This window comes from Mobula hypostoma, chromosome 3 (genome assembly GCF_963921235.1).
Source record: "Mobula hypostoma chromosome 3, sMobHyp1.1, whole genome shotgun sequence".
In the NCBI taxonomy this organism is placed as follows: Eukaryota; Metazoa; Chordata; class Chondrichthyes; order Myliobatiformes; family Myliobatidae; genus Mobula; species Mobula hypostoma.
In genome coordinates, this window is record NC_086099.1 from 156809303 (window position 1) to 156822232 (window position 12930).

The window sequence follows — 12930 nt, forward strand, 5'->3', positions numbered from 1 at the left end:
TCTTGTTCATTTTGAAGCATCTGGATTTTTGGTTTTATCCTTTTTGTAGTTCTTTAGGTAAATCATTGCCTTTCTGATCTCTTTTTTATCCTTTTCCATGTTCTACTCAGCAAAATCAAAGTGCCTTCCATTTTAATGCTATCATATATAAAGCAACAGTTACATTTCATTTTCATTTCACTTTTGATATGGTCGTTAATCAATTGATGATTGTTCCTGAATGTTCTGATCCAGAGTATATATTTATTCTGCACAGTCAGCACTATAAAATACTCAGTTTGTCTTTATCAAGGTACAGTTGAACAACTTGCCTATCTCGCAGGTTTCACTTCCTTCATTTCCCTAATCAGTCAAAATTCCCAAATAGTACAGTAAACTTTTTTATACCCTTTACTAAATTACTGAAAATAGATGGTTAATAGATTTTTGTGGCATATCACAGTATTATAGCTGTTTCATGTCTTAATTCTTGTTTTCCTTCTTTTAGGGGCAATCTTATCAGTACAATTAGTTACCAAGCACTTGCAGGAGGAAACTACTATATAAAAGTAACAGTGTCCAGTCCGCTCTATAGCACTCCTTTCAGTCGATTGCTTCCAGGCATGGTAAAAGTAAGAACCCCAATTGCGGGTTTACAAGCATTGTTCCCCTTTAATAGCAATTGTGCCAAGCTTCTGCGGCAGCCGGATGGTACTTACGCGACTCAGATTCTGGGCTTCAGTGTTCATGCCTTCACTGAAGATGTGAAGTTTTCATTTGACTTTGGAGATGGTTCACCACTGCTTATTGTGAGCGGACAGAAGAGTAGCTTTGACGGTACATCTGCAAATGGACGTCACAAGTTTACCAAAGGTGGGTGTGTGGATAATAATGCTTTTAGATAAACTTCACTCTTCCTCCATCATATTACTTATGGACATATTCCAGGTGATTAAGCCAACAGTGTCTGAAAATGAACCCTATTTGAGTTTATGGGCTTGGCCAGTTTTTTCCCACACTACACAAAGATGTTGTATCCTAATTTTTTTTAGATTTGTTCAGTTGCTATGGAATGAAAAATAAAGCTAGGAGAATTATTACATCTGCTCTTTGGTACTCTGGAAAGCGAGTTACAGATTAAAACTAATAGGGGAATATTGCAAGTAAAATAGAAATTTTGAAATGTTCACCTGGTAAGTCAGCATCTTTGGAAAGAGAAAGGCAGAATTAACACCACAGGTCAATGAACTTCTTGTTCTACTGATGCCAGCCGACCTGCTGTGTGTTCCCACAATTTTCTCTTTCCTATTTCAGATTTGCAGCATCTGCAGTTTCCTTGGGTATATCTGATCCACCCATTGGATAAATAGGAGCTGAGACTAATAATATTTTTATGCTCTCCAGACAGAGAAAACAATAATTTGACACAATTTTAAACAGATCATAATGGAGCTGGGGTTTGATTCCAGATATAACACTGAAAAGGCAAAGAAAGCTATTGCAGATTGTTCTCTGGATAAAGGTAGACAGATCTGTATAAAGGACATGAGTGTAGTCTAATGCATTGGAAGGTAGAGGCTGCAAGAGTGTACCATGGTCAACCATATCAAAGACTGCAGACCACTGGAAAAGTTTTCAATAACTTTTCATGACAATCATGAGATGTTTTTTACTTTATTAAGGATTATTTTATTTGAGTTTCAAGACAGGTGGGTATGGATTTGAGGCAAAAGCAAACTCAAGAACTTCAGAAAAGTTGGAGAGTTCAAATTTCAAAGTAAATCCATTATCAAAGTACATATATATCACCATATACAACTCTGAGATTCATAATCTTGTGGGTGTACTCAATAAATCCATAATAGAATAATAACCATAACAGAATCTATGAAAGACTGTACCAACTCACGGCAGCAGCGAAAAGAGAGCATGACCTAGGTCGTGAGGGTTCCTGATGATGGACGCTGCTTTCCTGTGACAGCGTTTCGCGTAGGTGTGCTCAATCGTGGGGAAGGCTTTACCTGTAATGAACTGAGCCATATCCGCTACATTTTGTAGGATTTACTATTCAAGGGCATTGGTGTTTCCATGCCAGGCTGTGATGCAGCCAGTTGATATACTGCCCACTACATATCAGTAGAAATTTGCCAAAGTTTTAGATGTCATATTGAATCGTCACAAACTCCTAAGGAAGGAGAGGAGCTGCTGTGCTTTCTTTGTAATTGTATTTACCTGCTAGCCATCTGAAATGATAACACCATTAAAGGTGCTGACCCTCTCCACCTCTGACCCTCCAGTGAGGACTGGCTCATAGACCCCTGGTTTCCTCCTCCTGAAGTCAATAACCAGCTCCTTGGTCTTGCTGATATTGAGTCAGAGGTGGTTGTTATGGCACTGCTCAGCCAGATTTTCATCTCCCTTCTACGTGCTGATTCTTCACCACCTCTGATTCGGCCTATGACAGTGGTGGCATCAGCAAACCTGAATATGGTATTAGAGCTGTGCTTAGCCACACAGTCACAAGTGTGTAAAGAAGTAGAGCAGGAGGCGAAGTACACAGTTTGTGGTGTACCTGTGTTGATGGAGAGGGAAGAGGGTTTGGAGCTGAGGCAAAATTTTTGTACCTATTGCCTTGCTTTTTGAAAATATTCTCTGCTTGATAAGAAAAAATAATTTAGTTATGGAAATATATTTGTTCTTTTATGAAAATCTTCCAGTTCATTGTATATTTATAAATGCTAAGTATTATAATATTGTAGTGAATTTATATTTGAACCTTCTTTTGACAGAGGGTGTGTTCTACATCACAGTCTCAACCTTTAATGAGTTCTACAATCTTACGAATGAACTTGGTGCATATTATGTGCAAATGGTTCCAGAAGGCTTGGTACTCAACTTGAATTCGAGTGTGATTCATAAAAATGAAATCATTCTCTTCAGTGCCTTGCTAATGAGAGGGACTGATGTGACATACAGTTGGAATATGGGTGATCAGACATCATATGTAGATGAAGGTAAGAAATGTTTTATGTTCTTTTTTTATGGCCAAAAGTCAATTGTGTCTGAAAGTAGTGATCTCATTGAGGCAATGCAGTTATCATATCTTTCAGAAACATTTGCTGTTAGTCAAGTATTGATAAACCAATTGGACAATATTGTAAAGGAAATACAAACTATTGAAATATTATTTGTGTAATCAGCATTGACTTTTTTTTGTGATTCATTGTTTGTCCTCCTCTGTATTTCAGGTCCTGTAATTAAACACAAGTTTTTGTCGGCGGGGATTTATAACGTCACAGTAAATGCATGGAATAGAGTGGGAGCAGCCTCAACCTATGTCACTGTAGCTGTCCTCTACAGGATGCAACGTACTAAATACCTCATTTGTCTGAAACACATTCTGAATAGTCTGAATTTAGAAATGCCTTTAATAGTTGAGTAGTGAACACATCTGAATGATAGACAGTCAGCGCACTGATTCTTGTGTTTTGCATCTGGACTTAGAGTCCAATCTGATAACAAAATTTTTATCCAGGTGATCTGAGAATCTCAAACAAAATGTGGTTGGGCATTTGATCGTAAGACCACAAGACATAGGAGCAGAATTAGGCTATTTTGTCCACTGAATCTGCTCCGCTATTTTATCATGGTTGATTTATTATCCCCCTCAAGCCTATTTTCCTGCTTTCTCGCTTTGTCATTTGTACTAATCAAGAACCTATCAACCTCCACTTTAAGTATACCCATAGCTTGGTTTCTACAGCCAACTGTGGCAATGAATTGCACAGATTGACCAACTTCTGGCTAAAGAAATTCCTCCTCATCTCTGTTCTAAAGAGATGTCTTTGTATGTTGATGCTGTACCCTCTAGTCCTAGACTCTCCCTCAACAGGAAACATCTTCACTCTATCTTGGCCTTTCACTATTCGATAGGTTTCAGTGAGATTCCACCCTTTTCTTCTAAGCTCCAGCATATACAGGCACAGAGCCATCAAACGCTCCTTGTACATTACCACTTCCATCCCCAGGATCCCAGGATCCTTCTCATGAACCTCCTCTGGACCTTTACCAACACCAGAATATCCTTTCTTAGAAAAGTAGCCCAGAATTGCTCACCATACTCCATGTGCGGTCAGACCAACATCTTCTAAAGCTTCAGCCTTCCACCCTTTCTTCTATATTCTGGTCTTCTCAAAATGAGTACTAACATTGCATTTGCCTTCCTTGCTACTGACTCAACCTGCAAGTTATCCTTTAGGGAGTCCCATATTTAGACTCCCATCTCCTGATTTCTGATTTTGCTTCCTGTTTAGAAATTAGTCTATGGCTTTATTCCTTCTACCAAAGTTCATCACCATATTCCCTACACTATTCTATCTGCCACTTATTTGCTCATTCTCTTGATCAGTAAGTCCTTCTGCAGACTTCATGCTTCCTCAACATTACCTGCCCTTTCAGCTACCTTCATATTGTCTGCAAATTTAGCCGCAAAGCCATCAATCCCGTCATCGATCATTGACATATAACATGAAAGGAAGCAGTCTCAACACTGAACCCTGTGGTCACCGATAGCCAACCAGAGAAGGCCCCCTTCTTCTGCTTCCTGCCAGTCAGCCAATCTTCTATGCATGCTAGTATATTTCCTGTAATATCATGGGCTCTTGTTAAGCGGCCTCATGTGCGGCACCTTGTCAAAGGCCCTCTGATAATTCACATATACAACAGCCGCTGATTCTCTTTAGTCTATCCTGCCTGTTATTTCCTCAAAGAATTCCAACAGTGTTGGCAGGCAAGATTTCCCCTTAAGTAAACCTTGTTAAATTTGGCCTATTTCATCATGTGCCTCTAAGTATTCCAAAACCTAATCCTTAAGAACAGACTCTGACATCTTCCCAACCACAGAAGTCAGACTAACTGGCCTATAATTTCCTGTCTTTTTCCTCCTCCCCTTTTTTAAAGAGTGGAGTAACATTTGCAATTTTCCAGTTCTTCAGAAAAATTCCAGAATCTAGTGATTCTTGAAAGGTCACTATTAATGCCTGCACAATCTCTTTAGCTACTTCTTTCAGAACCCTGCGGTGTAGTTCATCTGATCTAGCTGACTACTCAAATCTTTTAGCTTCCCAAGCACCTTCTTCTTCGTTTCTATATTTCCCTTTACTCCACTGTAATAATGATACTCTCAGACTGCAGGGTGAATTCTATCATATTATCGTCACGATTCCTTCACCTTAGGCTCCTTAATCAAATCAAGTTTTATTGCGTAACACCCAATCCGGAAATGACTTTTCTTCATGGGCTCAGCCACAAGCTGTTCTAAAGAGCTATCTTGAAAGATTTCTACAAATTCCTTCACTGGGGAGATGCATGGTTTTCCCAGATTAAAATATGATGACGACCATTTTGAGGCTATTTTGCATCACTCCTTGCATTCTACCAACCACCTATTGGTATGAAGTGGAACTCTAACCCATATCAAATGATAAGTTAGGGCTCTTCTGAAACAACCATGTGATTAAATGTAACTACCTCCTCAACCCAGGGCCAAGTATGAACAATAAATGCTGGTGTCTCCGGCACATGTCCATATCCAGTCAGCAAATGAAAGAAATCACTCAGGACTGGAACTCCAGTGAAATAAATTCCATTATTCATCTTTTATCTGCCAAGCCCATGTTGCAGTGTCTTAACTTGCCTGCTCAATGACAGCCACTCCCCTGTAGGATGCGGGTATGGCCAGTGTAAGGAACATTTCAGCCCTTCTCACTGGCTTCCGCTTACGAATGACGTCACGGTGCTGGTAGGGTTCAAATCTAGTGTACAGTAATCCCGCAGTCTCTTCTCTTCTCAGGTTGCCATGGACTGGGTAGCTGAAAGGGCCGCGGATACAGTAGTCAGTAGAGGTGTTCTGCAGTTCAGAGGGCCGGGGTGCACATTTTAAATAAGTATTCGCCACTGTGTGTATGTTTAGTGTCTGTTTTGTCTTGCTATTTCGAGGGCTCAGTTTAGTTAAGAATCTGTAACCAAGTTTAGCTTGAAGGGTTTACTGAACATTTAGTGTTTGTTTTGTTAAGTAAATAATTGAGCTACAGTACTGTGCAAAAGTCTTAGGCACATATACTGTATATGGCTAGGGTGCCTAAGACTTTTGCACAATACTGTGGTAACTTCATATATCGAACAGTGCTGCTGCTGATGCAAAAAAAATATTTTGATATGGGTCTCTATTGTAGACAGAGAGGGGAGGGGGAAGGGAGGGAAATCATGGTTAGGAAAATAGGAAGGGAGATATGAGGGAGCATGAAGCACTACAGAGACACTCTGTAATGATCAATAAATCAATTGTTTGGAATCAAATGACCTTGCCTGGTGTCTTAGGGCCCCCGGTACTCCTCTGCCATCTGTACCACACCCTTCCTGTGGAGCTCCACCCTTGCCATTCCCAACATCCCTTGCTTCCGTCAGATTTACTAGCTCTCTCTCTGCTCCACATAGACAAATACAGTACTGTGCAAAAGTCTTAGACAACCTAGCTATATATATGTGCCTAAGACTTTTGCAGAGTACTGTACTTACTGCTGGTGAACTTAGTCTGTCCCCACTAACTGAACTCCCAAACCTGATTTCTTACAACAGCCCCCTATGTACTACTGATCTGGACCTCTAATCAATCTAGGCCCTGTTGCCGATAAATTTCCTAATTTCTTGAAGTGCCAACTCCTGACTGATAACCAATCCCCAAACTTCCCTGCTGATCTCTGACAAGCAAAACCCTTCACTATCCCCTTATTCCCCTTTTCCACAACTCCCAGTCATGATTTTGCCTCAACGTACAGAATCATTCCCCAAGCCCAATCAGCCTGCAGTCTGCTCCATCCTCATTAATGCTGTGGAGCAATGAGATATGGCAATGGATCTTGAATATTTGAACTGAGCTGGAATAAAAGCCAGCTGAGGCTCCCATTCTTCATCAAGATCCCAATAAGGTGAATATGGGAACCAGTTAAGCTCTGCTCTAATGTTCCCTACTGTTCACTAGTATGTAGATTTTGAATGTTGTGGACAATACCTGGGCTGGTCAGTATGTTTTGGTACCAGAGCCCTGCTGCATTACGGAGCATTATCGCTGCAAAAGTAATGAAGTGAACTAATGGCTGAAGATTAAAGACAGACTCTGATCGCCTTTTGAATTGCATGTCTTAATTTTGTTTGGGAACATTTGATATTTTCCTCAAATTCAAATATTCAGCTAATATGTGGATGTCGGATTATGTATTTAATTATTCAACTTTAAATTCTTTTACAGCTGTTTCCGTCTTTACAAACAAGACAGTATATGCTACATATTCTGACATCGTATTCACAGCTATAACTGCAGAGGAAGACCCACTGCAGTTTGTCTGGTACTTTGGGGACAAGCCGCCAGTGAAAACTACATCACGCAGCATAACCACAAGATATTCAGCTCCAGGGAAGTATGTACAAACAAGTGAGATTGAATTGCTCAACTGCTCCTGTACATAGTGTGGTCGCGTGAACAAAGTCCACTGGAGAGACGTAGCTGGTAGATATAGTATAGTCTTTTATTCAACAAAATGAACACTGCAGGCATCATATTGAGACCCTATCGGGGGAAGAGGCCTGCTTGACCCAATACTACATGATATTTTATATACTAAAGATCAAAGGACAATTCTATATTTACAATGTACAGTATGTAAAATACTTCCTTTGGAGCACACGTAAGTCTCACAACCCCCTCCCTTTTGTACCCACACTCCTGACAATGTTAATCAACTTCTTTAATCAACTGCTGTTTTTACGGCTCTAGGATCTCATTGTCCAGAGCTGCATTTAAAATTTAATCTACACTCTATATGCAAATCTGAAAATCGGTAGCTCAAGATACTTGCTGAAGTTATTTGCTATATGACCTAACCCCTAAAAATGCCCTAACAGATAACTCCTTTGAGTTTAAGAATTTTAAGTAATATTGAAAGTTGTGTTCTGACATGAGCGGGGCATTAAACACTAGCCCATATTCTGGTTGACCTGTTTTGTGAAAGACTGAATAATTACTCATGCATATTATCTCCTGCGCAAAATGCTTCCATGGTATTTTGTGCTGGATTAAGCCGCACGTTAGAAGCCAAGTCTGACATAAACCTGGCAAGGCTCGGAGAATTAATTATTACATTGTGTGGTTTGGATAATTGATCTTATTTGCAGGCCTTCAAGCAGACTCTGAAATATAAAGATTTTATTTAAGGAATGGAGTTACATATTAGCATGTTTTAAAAGCTTTATTTTGTTCTGATTTACTAAGAAACTGCTGTTTATCAATATAATTGGAAAGTTGTTCTGTGTAAGTCTTAAGCATCATCACATCCCATCCCAGGCTGCTATATTAAGGCAAAGGAAACACAGTAACTAATCTTTCATTATATATTTTCCCTTAAATTCAGTGATTAGCCAAAATACCTTCTTGTTGATCATTTTCTCAGCTTCTACAATATATTTTTGGTTCTCTTAAAATAATATGCATAATAATCTGTTGAAATTCTGAAATTAAAAACTGAAAATGTAGGAAGTAGCAGCGGTTCAAACAACTTTTGCAGAGAGAGAGAAATGTTTGGGTTGATACCCTTTCATCAAGTTCACATTATGATGTTCTGTTTAAGTGTGAATTTGCAGTCAGAGATGTGCACCATTGGTCCAGTTCAAACATAACAGCTGCTGGAGTTTAAATTTAAGTAATTAAATAAATCTGGAATTCAGAAACAAAAAAAAATTGTTGTCATTGGTGGTAACCATAGACTATGGATTGTTGTTAGAAATTATTAGGTTTATTAATGTCCTGCAAGGAAATGTGCCACCTGAACTTGGTCTGGTCCTCACTTGACTTCAAATCAAGAGCACTGCAGATGCTGTAAATCTGAAATAAAAATGAAAATGTTGGAAAAACTCTGCAAGTCAGCATGCAGTTGTGGTGGAAAGAGAAACAGAGTGCTCAGCCTGAAACATTAACTAAGCTGGATTCAGGACATTAGTGTGCCCTCTGTTCCACGCTAGTTGGAAATAATCAGCAATTTGTGGCTCTACCAGAGACATCTACATCTGATGAATATATTAATAAAAATAAAGATGCAGGGAGTGAGGAGAAGAACAGCAAAAAAGGAGGTACATATAAAAGGCTGGGGGCCAAAAGTACTTAAATTATAGAAGAATTGCAGAAGTGTCAGGTGGTAATAAGTCAAGTAATAAAATAGATTTTGATTTTTTAAAGTTCTATTTACAGCAGAATTATAACCAACAAATATTGTTCAGGTAAAATAGGAGAAGTGATCAGGATATGAAATTGAGTGCTGAGGGGTCAGAGTGGGAGCTGTGTGAAGAATTGAAATGACAAGCTTGCAGTTTGGATGTGTGTGTTCAACGAAGCAATTGAATTTACTGCAATTGATTCTTCACTATAAAAGAAACTGCATCTTGGGCAAGTATTAAATTGAAGAATTGCAGGAAGTGTGAATAAGTTATTTTTGTCCTGGAACCTGTGAGCACTGGGGTCCGAGTCACTGTCAGCATCATCAACAGTACCCATCCCAGAATTAACACTATTGTCACCACAATCCTTAAAATCCATGTTTTATAGGAATGTTATCAAAGAAAAGGTTGGCACCATCCCATCTCAGCAGGTGTGAGGACAAAGTGCCAAAGACTTATGAAAGTCGTACATTTTAAAGAGTGTCATTTGAGAGGGAAGGATGAGTGGATTGAGAATGGAATTCCAGAGTTCGGGGTTTGCCGCTAGGGGTATGACCGTCAGTTCTAGAGCAATTACATCTGCGACTCTTAAGAGGCCATAGTTGGCTGAGCAGAGGTAGGATGGAAAGTTATAGAAATGAAGGAGGTTGTAGAAATAGGGAGGGTGATAGCATGCAATGTTTTTGAAAATAACCCTAAAATCCAATGTAGTTTATGGTCACAGAGTAAGTTAAAAACACAACGTTGATTGGGACTTGGTGTAAATTAGGACAAGAACAGGAGAGGTTTAGCCTATCTCAAGTTTAAAGAGAAGAAAGAGAGAGCGGATCTCATTGGACAAGACCAGAGGCAGTACTTAAATGGATGGGAGTTTCAACAGTAGGCATATTGTAGTCCAGAAGTGATAGAGGCAGGTGTTTTATGGAGCTGAAAGCAGACAATTTTATTTGAACCAAAGTTGTTGTCAGAGGACAAAATAGGCATAAAGTAGATAATAATTAACATTTATACTAAGCCGTAGAGGCAGGAAAGATAAAGAGGGAATCAATGATGGACTAAATGAATGCAAGATAATTGGTGGTGAAATTTGGGAGCTGGCAGAAAATATGATGAAATGTTACATTTTGGGATAAGATTAAGAAACTATTAACACAGTAATTTGTGAGCTGCAAACTTGTAACCTCATGGTTGATGTGTTATAACGAAATTGTACAAACAAATCATATCATTTCAAAATAAACATCAGATGGTCACAAACTTGGGGAAAATATACCAAGTGGGTTTAGTTAACTGTAACTTGAGCTGTTTTTGTTTTGCAGGTACAATGTGATAGTGAATGCATCAAACCAGATTAGTTCATTCACATCAAACATCTTTCCAATAGAACTGCAGCAGGCAGTTGAGCCAAACAGACTTAGAATAAACAATCAAGACCTTACCTCAGTTCTCTTAAACTCCAGTATTGCTGTGGAAGTTCGCATTAACTATGGGACCAATCTCACTTACTTATGGAATTTTGGTGATGGTACTGTGAGAATTGGGAGCAGAAGAGATTATCACTGTTATGATAGGTAGGCAGATTCTGAGATTAGGCTAAATTTTCACAAGCCCACATGTTCTTAAAACAAGATTCTTTGTAAAGTGCTGATATTTTTTATTATTGTTGTAACTTATGAATATGGAATTATTTGTAATTATATGATATTCTTAAAAGCTACTTCAAGAAGATTTGTTTGTGAATTAACCTACCACATGAAAGCTTCTTTACAGAAATGCACGTTCTTTGATTGGGATTAAAATATTTATTACGATTGTTCAATTTTTTTTACAGGGAAGGAGAATTTACAGTTGAAGTAGTCATCTTTAACAATGTGAGCTCTGCTGTGCTCTCTGGCCAGCTTTTTGTTATTTCTGAGAATTGTCAGCCTCCTCCAGTGAAAAGCTATGGGCCATCCAAAATAGAGGTACTGTGAGCTATCATTTCCACTTAAGAATATCAGAAGTTTTTCTTTACATTGTATTTTATAGAATTATATATGGTCTTGGTGAGACTGTCTTCAAGTATTGTTTGTAGTTTTAGAATCTTTATTAGAAGAGGAATGTTCTTAATAAGAGGGAGTTTAGTGTAGATCCCTGAGATGGCATGACTGACATATGAAGGGAAATTACGTTAATTAGGATTATATTTACTTGAATTTAGAAGATTAAGAGGAAATCTTGGAGAAATCTTCAAAAATCTAATGGGACTGGACAGATTTGATGCAAGAAGGTTAGGGAGTTCAGCAACAAGGATTAAGTTATTTAAGATTGAAATGGAAGAAATTTCTTCATCCAAAGAGTGATGAACCTGCAGAATCTCTACCACCGAATGGTGTTCAAGCCATGCAATTCAATATATTCAGCAAGGGGTTGAATATTTTTCTTTAGGCCAGTGGGTTCATGGCTCACTGTTCAAATGGCCTACTTCTACGCAGATTTTCTTTGTCTCTCTGTGGGTAACCAATGCAAAATTAAGTACTGAGGTAAAGCAAATACGAGTTTAATGAAACATATGGGAGAATGGGGAATCTAGCCTTCAGTTAAAAGAGCAAGTGGTGCTTCAGTTTACCCAAACCTGAATTTAATAAAAAACAATATTAAAGGAGAGAAAATCAAAAAGCAGAGCTGGTGTTCTATGGAGTGCACTGAATGACAGACTAGAAGAGGTAAATTCAATAGCATTCAGCAACATAGAATTGGATATGTGCATGCTGGGAAAAATGTAGGGCTGTGGACCCTGATTGGTGTTTGAACATCTAAAGAGCTGATGCAAGTACAACCGCCAATATTTAATTGTTCTATCATGATGCTTTTAAAGTGTGTTTTCTTTGTTTTGCAATAACTTTTAGGGTTTTTTAAAACCTTGAATGTATTGCCTAAAATAATGCTTGGGAAAAGAATAGAGAAAACATTCAAATCAGAAAAGTAGGAGTAAGAATTCTTCTACTGTCAGCTATTAATATTAAAAAATGTATATTGTAATATTTTCAGAATAAGATTACTTCCTCAGAATGGGGATTATGGGTTAAGCCAAATAATGTAATACATATGGCCTCTGTGTGGCTCAGGTCACATTTGATAATGTAAATAAACTGTCATTAGCCTGGTATAATATAAAGTTGTAGTAAAGAACACCAATTCTCTGATAGGTTAGAAGATACCAGTCCTTCAAGCTTGGAGTTACATTTGAGAGTGAGTTTGTCTGTAATATCTCAAGAGGAATACAATACAGTTGGTCCTTCTTTACTCCAGAGGATTCTCTGGTCACATTGGCAGAGGTTGACGTTAATAAACAATCGATAATCATTCCGGGCTATCTGTTGAATTATGGAATCTATCTTGCAATTGCCAGGGTAAGAAATGTCTGAAAACATAATGTAATTGTGTGGTATTAACAAAATATCTTCTATTTAAATACCTGCAGAATCTTATATTTATAACATCTATAACATGAGTCTTAAGTCCTAATTTTAGAAATAAATAATTCTGGAAAAATACGATAATACATTCTAATCAAGCAGTCAAAAACAGTTGATCTTGTGTGTCTTAATAATTTTCAGAAACATGCATCTATTGCTTTATTTGTCATTTGTGTTACCAATATGAAATACAGTAAGATAAAAAAGAATGGAAAGAATATTAGCAATG

General features: G+C 38.2%; 1 protein-coding gene across 3 annotated transcripts in view; it reads left to right on the top strand.

Annotated features, from left to right (window-relative positions):
* Nucleotides 1-12930, top strand: part of LOC134344346 (polycystin-1-like protein 1) — a 241095-nt gene that overhangs the window by 84526 nt on the left and 143639 nt on the right. For all 3 annotated transcript variants that reach the window (XM_063043975.1, XM_063043977.1, XM_063043976.1), the window contains exons 14-20: nucleotides 488-852; nucleotides 2769-2993; nucleotides 3228-3347; nucleotides 7286-7454; nucleotides 10563-10814; nucleotides 11075-11207; nucleotides 12432-12635. In XM_063043975.1, the coding sequence (XP_062900045.1) occupies nucleotides 488-852; nucleotides 2769-2993; nucleotides 3228-3347; nucleotides 7286-7454; nucleotides 10563-10814; nucleotides 11075-11207; nucleotides 12432-12635 (1468 nt within the window). The remainder of the gene's footprint in view (nucleotides 1-487; nucleotides 853-2768; nucleotides 2994-3227; nucleotides 3348-7285; nucleotides 7455-10562; nucleotides 10815-11074; nucleotides 11208-12431; nucleotides 12636-12930) is intronic.